Consider the following 15597-nt stretch of genomic DNA (forward strand, 5'->3'; position numbering starts at 1 on the left):
AAGAACATGATAGATGGCTTTGAATATCTGAAGAAGGCCATACACTAAGTACCAGAGTCAAAGTTTAAAGATATGTCCTCTGCACTCTCAGTCTCACATTCTAAGAGATCCACCTGATTGTCTTGGACTGTAGAGGACAGACAGAACTCAGAATGGTGGGTAGAAATCCCAAAGTGGCAAATTTATCCTTGATGTAGAGAAGAACTCCTTAGCAATTCAAGCTGTCCCCTAATGGAATGAGCTCTCTTGGAAGGACCTGGGTTTGCTCCCACTGGAGGTAGTATTCAAGCAAAGGCTGGGTAGCCACTTGTAAGGTACATTATAGTGGGAATTCTCCCAAGTATATATTGGACTCAATGGCCACTGATGTCTTTACAGATGTTGAAATTCTATGGGGAAAAGGTGTAAAATGGAAGGTTTGGGGGATTGGACCAGATGAACTCTAAAAATCCTATAGCTCAAAATTCTATGTTCTTATTTTTTTTAAGTGAAATGCAATTTATACTCTTTTTGCTATTGTTTGCTTGCATTTTTGTTTGTCTTCCCAGGTTATTTTTACCTTCTTTCCAAATCCAATTTTTCTTGTATACCAAGACAACTGTATAAATGTGTATATGTGTGTGTGTGTGTGTGTGTGTGTGTGTGTGTGTGTGTGTGTACACACACACACACACACACACACACACACACACACAAATATAGTATTTAACATATACTTTAACATATTTAACATGTATAGGACTACCTGCCATCGTGGAGGGAAGGAGGGGTGGAGGGAAGGAGGGGTGGAGGGAAGGAGGGGAAGTGATTGCAAGGGTCAGTGTTGAAAAATTACCCATGCATATGTTTTGTCAATAAAAAGCTATAATAAAAAATTTTAGTGGAATGCAAGAATAAGCAAGCTTCTGCAGTGTTTATCCTTCATTTTCTAAAAGACCCAATGACATCATGGGGTGATGTCTTGACCTGGGATAGCTACATTTGGAGGGACTAGATAAGTGCTTTAGGGTCACCTGTGATGGGGGTTGAGCCATTCTTTCATCTGAGATATTCTGTCTTTCTATAACAAACCAAAAATATCCTTCCAAATTCTGCTTGAATTCCGGTCTTAGACTTCCCATCTCTCTGGCAAATCTCTCTCACTTAAGGATATATTTTAGCCAAGTACTCATAGTTTCCTTTCCTATTTATTTTTTGCCTGTATTTGTCATATTGCCGAAATCATGTCACATGAGGACTGGTGGAAGGTACCTATTTATAGGACTAGATGCTTCCTAAAGAATCATAATGGAAACTATAGATTTGGAACTATAAAATACATCATAGACCTGAGTCTCTCCTATTACAGAGAAAGAAACTGAGTTCCAGTAAGAGTAGCCAACTTGACCAAGATCACACCTGTTTCTGACTTGGCAGAGAAGTCCTAGAGTTGTCTCTGAGGTAGAGAAGTTAAGGGTGAGGGCCACACATGAAATACAAGAGTCAAGATTTAAATGGGTGCCTTCTGGACTCCCAGTCCAGCATTCAATCAACTCCCCCACTGTGCCTCTATTCTATATATATGTGTTCTGGGGGGGAGGTTCATGTTTATTTCAAAAAGCTTTTATTTCTCTTAATTAACCAGTATTTATTAAGCATCTATTACATGCCAGTCATTATACTAAGCATTTTACAAATATCTCATTTAATGCTCACTGCAAACCTGGGAGATAGATTATTATCCCAATTTTACAGGTGAGAAAACTGGGGCAAACAGACATTAAATGACTTACCAGGGTCACACAGCCAGCAAGTGTGTGGGGCCAGATTGTAACTCCAGGTTATCCATGGGTACAACCAGCTGCCTCTAAATACTCGATTGTTAATACACTATCCTTGCTGCACAAATGTGCAAAAATGGCTGGGCTGGGTTGGGGAGGGGGAGAAGATAATTGGTTCAGGAATTGAACATGATGCATTTTACCCATTATAGAATGTCAGGGCTAGGAGGGGTCTTAGAACAGAGGATGTCAGAGCTGGGAGGGGTTTTAGCACAGAAGATGACAGAGCTGGGAGGGAGCTTAGAACAGGGGATGTCAGAGTTGAGAGAGGTCTTAGAATAGGGGATGTCAGAGCTGGGAGGGGTCTTAGAACAGAGGATGACAGAGTTGGGAGACAGCTTAGAACAGGGGATGTCAGGGCTGGGAGGGGTCTTAATGATGCCATCTTTCTCCCCCACTGGCACGGCGCTCTATCAAAATATAACTCATCTCAGCCTCACTTTGTCTTGGGGGTACAGGGGTCCTAAAAATCCACATACCCCCATTCAGGCACCAGGGATCCCCCCTGCTGTAGCTTCCTGCCTCTCAGTGTGGTCAAGAGCTTGGTTAGCAGGGCTGTGGTCCCCAGCCCCATCTCCCAGCCAAAAGAGAAGCACACAGCCCAAAGTTATTATACAATTCTGTATTTTTAGTGGCTTGTTTACAGAACTTGTTCATTTTTAAAATTTTTAACAAAGTTCATCAATCTCTCATAGAAACTTTTTTTTTTTTCCGTACAGTACATGAGGCCAACGGAAGGTGTTCACAGGCCCACTAGCTTTGAGTACAACAGGATTTCCGTGTTCGAAGACCATACTAAGTGCTTATTCCAATCCCGTTCCACTAAAGCTAAGGCTAGCACTCTATGAAGAGTAGTTTGCATGTATGTCTAGACCTCAGTATAGTGTTGGTTTCGACAGTAAAAATAGGTCCATTTCCATGGTTTGCTTGGTTCTGACGGGGCTATGGTCATGAAACGAAGGTGGTCTCTCTACTCCAGGTTCATTCCTTTTGAAAATCGGTCACTGTTAACTACTGCCAGAATATAAAAATACCTTCATTTGGATAAAAATGTATACAGTGGAAAACTCTTCGATGCATAGCCTGGGTGTGTGGAAAGGTTCGGTTTTCCCCTTCAGGGTTCGCCTGGGCCATTAGGTGCAGAGATTCCGCCTGGATGGCCAAAGGGCCCATAGCCAGACGTGTTAGAATCGCGCTCTCTGGAACAATCTCATCTTCTTGGATCTTCTGTGGCATTCGACAGAGTTCTCTCATTCCCTCCCTTCCCAAATTCTCTAAGGCCCTCATCAGTCCTATCTCTTTCTCTCAAAGGCATTCAACTTTCCCTGCCTCTGGCTGTCCTGATTTAACTTTGGATTCAACCAATGGATCAGACAGTCTTTTAATGGAGAGGGAAAAATAATTTAAAAAGAAAATGTCAGTTCCACACGCCACCCATGTGGGGAAAACCCAAAAGAAACCTACAAAGTTTGCCACAGCTAAGAAGTTGGATACTACTCAAGTGTAGATGCTGATTTTGACTTTGATGGTCTTTGAGAGTGTATACCTTGGATGGATCTGGGGAGCAATTGTTGCTTCTTTACCCCTCCCCACTCTGGCCTCTGAGATGATGTCACTATCAAGTCACAGAGGAAGGAACCAGTCTATCCTATGTTTTATGTTCTCCAGATCCAACTCTCTAGACCTATATTTGAGTTTTGAATGCTGTCCAGCTGCTTCAAAACTAGAAGGTTTTCAATTTCTTAGTCTAGCCCCAGGACTAGAACTAGGATGATGAATTCTGTGGCTTTCTTAAAAGATGAGGGAGGAGAAGATGATGGTATCTTATCCCAGGGAAGGATAGAATTACGGCGGCATCTTACCCTGGGTACGCCCCAACTCTACTGGGGAAAATCTCCCAGATGTCATAACCAGGATTCCAAACTTGTGGGCAAAGACCTGCCTAAGCTCAGGTTTTATTAGTCTCTCTGTATTGTCTCCCTACTTCCTGCCATTCTCCCCCCCTGGGCTGGGATCCAGCCTTCTCTCCAAGCCCTTTGCCCCTTACCCACCTGCACTCACACACAGGGCTGCTCTGGGCATTGGAAAATGTTTTGTCCATGGACGGTGCTTGGCTTCTGTGGATTGCAGGTTTCTAACTAGAGGAAGTGTAAGGATTTTTTTTTTTATGTACCATGCTACATCTCGTTCGGGAAGGACTACTGCCGACATTTCTACAACATATACAACGGCACATGACATTCGGTGTTACAAGGGGTTTCAAAAAACATACCACCAGAATGAAATATATACTCGATGGCATCAAAGTTTGCATTTAGAGTCTTTTGGGACTTTTTTTTTCCTTTTTTTTTTTCAACAGTCTTGGAAAGGGCAGTAGTAATGCACTGTCTCACAGACAAATATTGGGGGGAAAACCCGCACTTCAGAAGTAACTCCATTTGGTCAGTCTCATAGTGCTTTGTGATGGCTTTGAACAAATGTCTTCTTTAATCTCATCCAGTGGCAAACTACAAGACTTCAGAGACCGCCTGTCTCCAGACAACTGCTACATCGTCCTGACTTATAGCTCTCTTGAATATCAAAGCAGCTTAAACCGTTAATAAATTCGAAAGGATCCTTTATTAAAATAGCTAAAAGAGGTCTATAAATATTTTCTTTTTTTTTTCTTTCTAAAAGAGTTCTGAGTTTTCCCAGCAAGGATGGAATGGGGCTGAGCCCACCACCACCGCCTGCAGGGACGTTGGTCAGGGTTGAAGAGAAGGCCTGACTCTGAAACTTCCCCCCTCCCCAATCCCCTCAAAATTTCATGGAATTAAAAAAAAACCACCCCCACAAATCACAGTCCACAGATAGAGTTTGATAGTTCTGCTTCATCCCCCTCCCTTGATCTCATCTCCCTCAGACAGAGAGCCTTGCTGCCTGAAGGAGAGTCGGGGAGCGGGCTCTGAATTTCAGAATTCCCACTCCATGGCCTCCTCGCGGTTGGCAGCCCTCTCCAACCGGTGGATGATGTTGTTCAGATTGGCCATCTTCTCATGCCGCCGCTGGGTGCTGGGGTTTGGCTTGGTGCCAGGGGGCAAGGCCCCCGCCGTCTCCGCGGAGGGGCTGGAACTCGGCACTTTGGCAAGGGTGGTGCCGGGCGGGGAGGGAGAGATGGGGGCCGAGGAGGAGGGCACGGGTGACACGGACATCAGGAGGCCTGGAGAGGAGGCAGCGGAGGGTGAGTTCAGGGATACCTCGAGGCTACAGCGGGAGGACTCAGAGGTGGATTTAAAGCTGATGGGGTCGGGGTGGAGCCGGTCCCCATCCTCAATCTCTTGGGGCAGGTGGAGGAGGGGGCAGTCTGGGGTGGCGGGTTCCTGGTGCATGCCATTACCATGCAGGAGGGCCCCCGGGGTCCTCTTCGGATCTTCTAGGACTGTGGGTTCCGGCACTTCTTCTTTGAGACTCGGGCCCATTTCTGCCTCCCCTGAGTCCCGAAGCCCCGAGTCCCCCTCTGTTTCCTCCGCCTCCTCCTGTTCTTGCTTGATCACGATCAAGGTCTTGCCCTGGGCAGGGAGAGGGGCAAAGCTGTCACTGGCAATCTGGACGTCCAGCTCCTGCACTGTGGGTTTCTGTTCTTCAGCCTCTGAGTCTGGGCTCGGTGGGGTGGGCCTCTGGTGGGAGTTGCTGGCTGGCGGGAAGCTGGGGCAGCTGCTCTGTTCCAGATCAGTGTCATTGTCCTGGGTGCCCTCCACCAGCATCTCTCGGCGCATCCTGGACCTGTGGCGGAAGCAGAACGTCAGTGGGAGGGGAGACTGTTAGCCCCCCTGGCCTTTCCTTATCCTGAGCAACAAAACTGAGAGGAGCTGGAGGCGTTAAGTTAAATCTGTCATTTTCTTCAGCAAATAAGTCAGATGATCAGTTATTCTACTACAGATGATTTAAGTCAATAAGCATATTTGTAAAAAGCACTTATTAGGTGCCAGAGATTGGCTAAACTTAGACCTACAAAGAAAGGCAAAAATATGAATTCTGCTCTCACAAAACTCCCAATATAATGTATAATATAATATACTACAGAACAAGAGTCCCAGACAAGGTGAGACAGTTCTCACCTTGTAATCCTAACAGGAGGGGACTTAGAGCACCAAGTGACAGAACCAGGAGGGGACTTAGAACAAGGAATGGTAGAGCTGGGAGGGGACTTAGAACAAGGAATGGCAGAACTGGGAGGAGACTTAAAACAGGGGATGTCAAGGCTGGGATAGAGCTTAGAATGTATTAGAGCAGGAAATGATTTCAACTTTCTTATTTTACAAGACAATAAACTTAGATCCAGAGATGAAGGGATATGACCAAGGTCATTGTGCATGAACATTGTGCAGATGCTGGGCTGGACCTCTCCAGTTTGGGGTTCTCTCCACTGCCCTCAAAAGCCATTATAAATTGCCCTCAAATGGGCAGACTAAAACCAGCATCCCTGAGCAGGGGGCCGTGAGGTAGGCCCGTCCTTTGCCCATTTCTGCTTAGCTCCCCAGGGTTATGGGGGAGTACCCTGTACTTGCAGCCAAGTTTTCATCTGGGACCTGTTCCCTTGCCCATCCTGCTGGATCTGGTCAGGGGATGCAGTGTCTTCATATCATTATGAAGAGCATTCAACTCCATTTGGAGTCATGGTAGGGGAAAGGTTGGACTTGGGACTGGACTGACCTGGACTTGAACACTGCCTGACTACTAGGTCCCAAGGTAGGTCACTCAGGGTGCTCCTGAGAGAGCAGTGGGGGGTCTCTGAGCTTACTTCTAGCCTATTGCTGCTGGCTCTAAGAGTGGTTCTGACCCCCTTCTGCCTTTCCTTAATGCTGTCTTTGTCCTTTGCCCTCTTAATCAGGAGGATCCCTTGGGATGGAGGGAGAGAGTGGCTTAGGTGAAATGCTTCCAAACTGACTTGGGGATGGTTGGTTGCCTAAGTCTCCCAAACTCCTTCACTGCCCAAGAAGATGCAATCACTGACCAACTTGGACCATTGAGCTAGGAACCAAAAAGTGGATGGATCTGATTTCTCAATTAGAAGGCCTGTGCTACCTTCCCTGCCTTCCCACTCTCACACCTATTATTGTTTATGGGAGAAATCACCAAATCAATCAATCAATCAATTTGTTTATTTTATTGTTAGGCAATTGGAGTTAAGTGACTTGTCCAGAGTTACACAGCTAGTAAGGCTGAATTTGAACTTAGGTTCTCCTGACTTCAGGACTGATGCTCTCTATCCACTTTGCCACCTAGTGGTCCCTAGCAAATTTATTTAGAAATTAGCAAAGCAAATTAAAATCTCAAAGCCCTGGGCTCAATAACAGAAGAAATCTAGTTCTAATCCCCGACTTGAACATCCCATTCATTCTTTTTTCCAATGACCCCAGTTGCCCCCTACTCCTTTCATCCCTTTACCTGGCTGCTCCCACTCCCATCCTTCACTTTGTCCCATATATCCATTTTCCCAGCTCTCACTCTTTCATCCTTCCATTCCTCATGCCCTAACCATAAGCCCTCCCACTCCCTGCATCCTCAGGACTTCAGCCCTTCCTTGTTATTCATTCAGAAACCCTTCCCCTGCCCCTCATCAGAGCCATCTCTTCATGCTCTGACCTCACCCTCCCCACTTCGTCCATCCCTCCAGCCACTTGACATAAGTTCCCACTTATTTATTCCATCCTATTTACCCCTTCCTCCTGCTGCCCTTCTTCCATCTCCTGTTCTCAGTTCTATTCCCCCCAACCTTATTCCTCCCTCCAGTTCACCCAGATGCCCCCACTCCCTCTTCCCTGTCCATTCTTCTCTTCCTGACCACAACTGGTCTCTCTTTTCCCATATGGAATGCTCTATAAGGTTTGCAAAGCACTTAGTGCTGCATGTGGCCCATAGCTGGTGCTTTATAAACCTTTTAGGTACCTAGGACAGAGGAGCAATGAGTGAAAAAGGGGTTGGGCCTGGAAATAATTAGGCCTGGTTTCAGATCTACCTCAGACACTATTTATTCTTCCCTCCCCTGAACCCATCACCCTCACTCACCCGGCCCCTCTCTTCCCTCCTCTGCCTCAATGACCCCAGTCTTCACTGATTATAACATTGATCCCTGACTCCCATGTCTTGGGTCCCCTCCATTTACTTTCATGGCATACATCCCTCAATCTTTCTGGTTCTAATAATGCCCACCCTTTCCAGCATGACCATCCTTCTCTCTCTAACCTCAGCCACCTTTATTCCCTCCTCCCTACAGCAGATATCCCTCCCCAGCTTCTCCACCCCCCTCAGCGCTGAGATCCCCAAATCACCTATAATTGTGGAACCAGTTGATGACGGTATTGGTTTTGAGGTTAAGCTGGAAAGAGAGCAGCTCGATGGTCTGTTGGGATGGGTAGGGCTCCAGCTGGTAAGCCTTCTTCAGGGCCTCCTTCTCCTCGGGGGCCAGGACCACCCTGGGCTTCTTAATCTGCAGGAGGCTCAGATCCTGGGGCTGAAGTCCTGGGCTGGGGCACTCGGAGCGCGCGATGGGTGACTCGCTGTCGGAGCCGGTGCTGATGAGCCCGTAGCGGCGTTTCAGGTAGGCTGAGGGAGAAGCCCAGGCCAGGCATGCTGATTACATAGCCATCCTGATCCCCTAGAGCTAATTCTACCTTCAGGGACTCAGGAATATTAAGAATAAAAATAATAAAATGATTCCCCCCCTCTTTCTCCTTTAAAATGTAAGCTCTCTGAGGGTAAGGTCTTTTTGTTTTTGTGTCTCACCTATGCCTAGCATGCAGCAGACATTTGATAAAGACTTGACTGGCTTTGGACACTGGACCTGTGATGTCACTGATGGGGGAAACTGCCAATGAAGAAATTCCATCTAGCAAAGCCACCAAGCTGTAATTTACAGGTTGAAGGAGCTGTCCAGGGCCCATATGGCTAGGGAAGGAAAGGGGCAGGGCCTGAACTTGGGCCTTCAGAGGCCAGATTTCCCTCCACTGTTTCACTCTGCCTCTCACATCAGATCGTTATGGATACTGTTTCTTGAACTGAATCAGAACTGGGCTCAGAACTCAAAGGAGGAGAATGGGTGAATTTCCTGTGGGAAAATGAGCAGCGTTCTTAATGACTTTAAGCTACTCCCTGAAACAAGAGTCATTTTTTTTTAAAGAATATTTTCACAATCAGGTTGTGAGTCACGGGATATTGAAGTCTCTGAAGAAATTATGAGTCTTCCAAAAGGCAAGGGGGTACCCATGGTAGGCCTGAGGAGATAGCAGCAGATATCTGTCTCTCTATCCATCTATGTTTCTATCTGTCTAGTTTACCACTCTATCTATCCATCTATGCTTCTCTATTCAATCATCTACCTGTCTTTCTATCTATACATTATCAATGAATGTATTTGTCTCTCTATTCAATCACCTTTCATCTATGGATCCACCATCAATCAAAGAATCTATCTCTCTATTCAAGCATCTATTATCTTTCTATCCATCATCAGTCAGTGGATCTAACCATATTCTCTATCCAATTATCTCTATCTATCAATTCATCTGGCTAGCTACTTATTCATCATCAATGTATCAATAGTCATTAACCATCTCTCTCATCATCTACCTATCTATTTATCTATCCATCATCATTCAATGTATTTATCTCTCTGTCTACCATTAATTATTGTACTGATCCAATCATTATCAATTAATTATCCATTATCAATCGTCTTTCTATACATCCATCATCAATGTATTTATAACTATCCATCTACCCCTCTCTATACAATCAATTAGCAATTCTATCCATAATCCACCAATGTTTCTCTCTTTCTATTCAGTTATCTTTCTATCCATCATTAATCAATATATCTATCATTTCTCTGTCCAATCACCTATCTATCCACCATCCATCCATTAACCTATCCATTTTCCATTCTGTGTTTCAGACAAGATGTGATTTTATCTGCATAGGGATCTTCCCATGAGCAAACTTCTTCTAACTATATAAATCAGTAGCTGCTCTTCACCTTATCTCCTTAGAGTTGTTTGGGCCATGGAGAAAGTTCTGTGACTTGCCCAGATAGAATGGGTCAGAAGCCAGACTAGAAGTAGGCCTTTCTGTGCCCCAAGATTGGCTTTCTCTTCACTGTACCACTCTGCCTTTCCAAAGGTAATCATCAGGAGAATAAACACCTGGAAAGGGAAGGATAATTAAGGGAAGAGTCATGAAGTGTAAGTGAGGTCCAGCTGATGTGGAACACTCCTTCCTTCTATCTTGGAACCCTTTTAATATGAAAAGGCCTAGAGAGCAGGGTCCCTTAATCTAGGGTTCTCTAGATTTCAGGAGGTCTGTGAACTTGGATGGAGAACAAAATTACATCTTTATTTTCATTTATCTCTTGCTGAATTTCTATCTTACATCCATTAAAATGAAGACAAGTTATTCTTCTAAGAAGGGATAATTCAGAGGACTCCAAGAAGGGTTCATGATATAAAGAAAATGAAGAAACCCTGGCTTGGGGGTGTGACTTCCAGTGTGTCAGGTGGAAAAATTGATAGAAGGATGGAAACAAGCACCATAATGGATGTCAGTATAGGGAGTCAGTGTATGGAGGGGCCCCATTGCTACTATCACAGAATCACTGAAATACTGAAATAATAATAATAATGATAATGCTAGGAAGGTCTGGATGGGTTGTGAACTCTATCGGCATAAGGAGTACAGGGAATGGCCCCATTGCTCCTATCTGAAATACTGAACTAACCAAAATAATAATAATCCTTGGAAAGTCTGGATGGATTGTGAACTCTGTGGTATAGGGAGTGCAGGGAATGGCTCCTATCTGAAAAACTGAACATTAAACTAACAAAAATAATAGTAATGCTTGGAAGGTCTGGATGGGTTGTGAATTCTGTCGGTGTGGAGAGTGCAGGGAATGGCCCCATTGCTATGATCACAGAATCACTGAAGTAACAATAATAATAATGCTGGGAAGGTCTGGATGGGTTGTGAACTCTGTCAGTATAGGGAGTGCAGGGAATGGCTCCTATCTGAAAAACTGAACATTGAACTAACAGAAATAATAATAATAATGCTTGGAAGATCTGGATGGATTGTGAACTCTGTGGTGTAGGGAGTACAGGGAATGGCCCCATTGCTCCTATCTGAAATACTGAACAATAATAATAATAATAATGCTGGGAAGGTCTGGATGGGTTGTGAACTCTGTAAGTATAGGGAGTGCAGGGAATGGCTTCTATCTGAAAAACTGAACATTGAATTAACAAAAGTAATAATAATGCTTGGAAGGTCTGGATGGGTTGTGAACTCTATCGGTATAGGGAGTACAGGGAATGGCCCCATTGCTCCTATGTGAAATACTGAATTAACAAAAATAATAATAATTCTTGGAAAGTCTGGATGGGTTGTGAACTCTGTGGTGTAGTGAGTGCAGGGAATGGCTCCTATCTGAAAAACTGAACATTGAACTAACAAAAATAATAATAATTATGCTGGGAAGGTCTGGATGGATTGTGAACTCTGTGGGTGTAGGGAGTACAGGGAATGGCCCCATTGCTCCTATCTGAAATACTGAACTAACCAAAATAATAATAATGCTTGGAAGATCTGGATGGATTGTGAACTCTGTGGTATAGGGAGTGCAGGGAATGGCTCCTATCTGAAAAATTGAACATTAAACTAACAAAAAAAATAATAATGCTTGGAAGGTCTGGATGGGTTGTGAACTCTGTGGGTGTAGGGAGTGCAGGGAATGGCTCTTATCTGAAAAACTGAACATTAAACTAACAAAAATAATAGTAATGCTTGGAAGGTCTGGATGGGTTGTGAATTCTGTCGGTGTGGAGAGTGCAGGGAATGGCCCCATTGCTATGATCACAGAATCACTGAAGTAACAATAATAATAATGCTGGGAAGGTCTGGATGGGTTGTGAATTCTGTCGGTGTGGAGAGTGCAGGGAATGGCCCTATTGCTATCATCACAGAGTCATTGAAATATTGAAATAACAACAATAATAATGATGCTTGGAAGTTCTGGACTCTGTCAGTGTAGAGAGTGCAGGGAATGGCCCCATTGCTCCTATCTGAAATACTGAACTAACAAAAATTATAATAGTGCTTGGAAGGTCTGGATGGGTTGTGAATTCTGTTGGTGTGGAAAGTGCAGGCAATGACCCCATTGCTATGATCACAGAATCACTGAAGTAACAATAATAATAATGCTGGGAAGGTCTGGATGGGTTGTGAACTCTGTGGATGTAGGGAGTGCAGGGAATAGCTCCATTGCTACTCTCTGAAATACTGAAATAATAATAATAATAATAATAATGATTGACATTAGAGTTTGACATAATGAACATAAAGTTATCCTCAGTCAGGAAGGCAAGTTCAAGTCTCATTTCTGACCCATGCTAGAGATGTGTTCCTGTGCAAAGCACTTAACTCCTTAGTAGCCTCAGGCATCTCTCCAGACTATAAATTACAGAGGGAAGACCAATTTGCATTAATAGAGGGGACCTGTTGATTCCCTATATCAATGGAATCTTAAGTCTGGTAAATTCCCTTTTCAATCTAGATACTCTCCCCTTCCATGCCCTGCCAGGTTTTTGGGTCATACATGTAGGATCAGAAAGGATCATCTATTCCAGATCCCCTCATTTTACAGAGGAAGAAGCTAAGGTTTGGAGAGTTGAAATGCTTTGTCCAGGGTCACACAGGAAGCATGTGGAAGAGCACTGATTCGAACTCAGGTCCTGTTTGTATAATACAGCCTATTTCTATATTCTTATTATTAACATCAGTTATTATTATTGTTGGAACCTAGGTCTACTGATTTGATTTGATTCTTGGAAACTGAAGCCCAGAGAAGATAATTTTGGCTTCTGGATCTTTTTTCCTGTTCTGCTAACTAGGTCTCACCTTTCTTTTCCATCTTCTTCATGTCCCGGAGCTTCTCCACATTGTGGGGGTCATTCAACCACAACTGCATCCGCACGAAGGGCTCCCTGCCTTTCAGGCTTAGCTTGTGCCACGGTTTGGGGCGAGACAGGAGGTCCGACACTGAGCCCTGTGTCAAGCCCAGAATGCTCTCCCCAAAGAGCCGCTGACCTAGGGGTGGGAAGGACGACTCCATCAGGGTCTGCAGGGGATTTAGAAGTCCTTTGGCAAAGGGGGGATGTGTCTATTTTAGAGCACCCCTGCAGGCTTCCACCCTCATCTCCAGAATTAATAATGGCAGGTCTGGTCCAATATAAGCCCAACTGTCCCAAGTGACTACCTTACTGGGCAGAGGGGATGCTATTAAATGATTTTTGTAAATTGATAAATCATTTACAAATAAATAAACAAATAAATGAACAAACAAACAAATTAGCTCTCTGAGGGCTTTAAAGCTCTCCCCCCCCACCGCCCCGCTTTTGTTAAACCTCCCTCTCCTGTAGGGCAGGCAGTGATTGGCCCAGGCTCACAGAGCTCCACTGGAACCATGATTGGCATCCAGGGATCTCAGTTACAGAGCTGCTCTAATAAGGGTCAGAGCTGGGACTCAATCAATCAACAGGCAGCACAGTGAAATGCAAGGAGCACTGGGTTTGGGGTCAGGGGGACTGGGTTCAAATTCCGTTCCTCCCATTTATTCTCTGTGTGACTTTGGACCTCAGTTCCCTCATTGTCAAAGGCTGGACCACATGGTGTCTGAGACTTGGCTACAGAGCCTATAAGTCAAGACAACAAGCATTAAATGCTTAAATGGGTCAGGTATGGTGTCACATGTATATTCACACACCCACAATGCACACACACGGAATGCACTTAGGCAACACATGCACATACACAATGTATCGCATACAATACAAATACAGAGAAGTAATAATATAGGCAAATACAGGCACACAATATACAAATACACAGCTCTTCAGTCATTTTTCAGTTGAGTCCCACTCTCCATGACCCCATTCAGAGTCATCTTGGGAAAACATTGGAGTCGTTTACTCTCTCAACTCATTTTACAGATAAGGAAATTGAGGCAAATAGGGTGACGAGACTTTGAACCCTGGTCTTGCTGATTCTTGTTGCCCTAACACCCATATAATACACGTACTGGTGCACACACAATAAATATATATCACCACACAAACACATACATCTAAATTAACGTTTTATATAGATACAGACATACAAACACACACAAAACACACCTATATAAGTACACATAATATGTACATGTAATATATACATACAAACACACATACTCACACATATATATGTACACAGCACACACTCATCACATAATACACAAGGTACATGCTACATTTAATATAATGTGACACATAAGACACACAATACATTCCCTACTTTTACATGAAGGCACACAGGCAGACATAAAACATACACACACAATATATGCACACATTACACATACAAGATGCGCACACACAGTCATACATGCCCAGCAATATCCTTATCATACAACACACAATGTGCACACACATGTAATACACAATACTTATTTGCATATGCCATACACACCTAAGTATATAATACACACGTACAGACATACATACATAATACATATAAAACATATACATAAAAGCATACACAGATAGAATACAAGACAAATAGGCACACAAATAATAAACATATCACATGTATGTACATACATACACACCATACATCCAGAACACACATATACAATAATACATTTATTACACACACAATCTGCATGGACACAGGTACACAATACACATCCCCACCCACCAAATTCTATATGTCATTTAAGAGCTCTGGCTCCCAGTTTCCTTATCTGTAAAAGGAAAAGACTTCTTGGGAGGGGGTCTTGGCTTTTGCAGCTCGGAGGCTGTGGTGCGAGGGCTTGGGATCGAGGGGTTTACCCTGAAGGGCAGGAGCTGGGTCAGATGTACAGCATAAGGTCAGGGAGCTTTGGAGCCCTTTGGATTAGCTCGGACTGTCCCCTCATCCCCCATACCTAGGTTATTGTCCGTCAGCACCTCCTTGACCTTCTTGGTGATGGAGTAGGTATCTAGCTCGGGGGACATGGCCACGATCTCCTGAATCCCTCCGGGGGCCTGGTTGTTGGCATACATCTTCCCACTCAGCGAGGAGCTGGATCGACCTTCAGGCTGCTGGTTTTCCTTGCTGCTCTCCAGGGTCAGGCTCAGGGGCTCCTGGGAGCTCTTCTCGGGCTCCCCTGGGCTGGGTGGTGGCGATGGTGTGGATCGGGCTTCTCCTGGACTCGCTGTCATGAGTCCCAGGGACAAGGCAGGACCAAGAAACAGGGAGGAACAGGGAAGAAAATGAATGAGCGAAGCATTTATAAAGTTTTACTTACAGTGTACCAGGTACACTGCCAAGTGCTGGGGCACACACATGGCAAAGTCACCCAGACCCTGCTCTCAAGGAACTCACCTTCTAATGGAGGGGAGGAACGGGGACACACAGAGGGAAGGAAGCTACTTGGAAAAGTCCCATGGTCCTTAAAGTCAGCAAAAGAAAAAGGGGTGGGTGGAGGCAGAGAGAGAGACACAGACACACAGAGAGAGGCAGGGACAGAGAGACAGAGAGATAGACACAGATATAGACAGATAGACAGACATACAGAGAAAAAGAGACAACACACACACAGAGACAGAGAAAAAGAGAGACAGAGAGACACAAACATGGATAGATATAGAGAGACAGATAGAGAAAATGAAACAAGAGACACACAGACAGACAGAGTGAGAAAGAGAAAAAGAGAAACAGAGACAGAGAA

The 15597-nt window shown here is 44.5% G+C and overlaps 1 protein-coding gene across 8 annotated transcripts in view; it reads right to left on the reverse strand.

The window, feature by feature from the left end:
* Positions 1-4142: 4142 nt before the first annotated feature.
* The window catches only part of CUX2 (cut like homeobox 2), a 373197-nt gene continuing 361742 nt past the window's right edge, over positions 4143-15597 (reverse strand). For all 8 annotated transcript variants that reach the window (XM_074297416.1, XM_074297402.1, XM_074297401.1 and 5 more), the window contains 4 exons: positions 14812-15081; positions 12747-12935; positions 8132-8405; positions 4143-5582 (listed from right to left, as the gene is read on the reverse strand). In XM_074297416.1, the coding sequence (XP_074153517.1) occupies positions 4772-5582; positions 8132-8405; positions 12747-12935; positions 14812-15081 (1544 nt within the window). In that variant the 3' untranslated portion in view covers positions 4143-4771. The remainder of the gene's footprint in view (positions 5583-8131; positions 8406-12746; positions 12936-14811; positions 15082-15597) is intronic.

The sequence above is a fragment of the Sminthopsis crassicaudata genome, chromosome 1 (assembly GCF_048593235.1).
Source record: "Sminthopsis crassicaudata isolate SCR6 chromosome 1, ASM4859323v1, whole genome shotgun sequence".
NCBI lineage: Eukaryota > Metazoa > Chordata > Mammalia > Dasyuromorphia > Dasyuridae > Sminthopsis > Sminthopsis crassicaudata.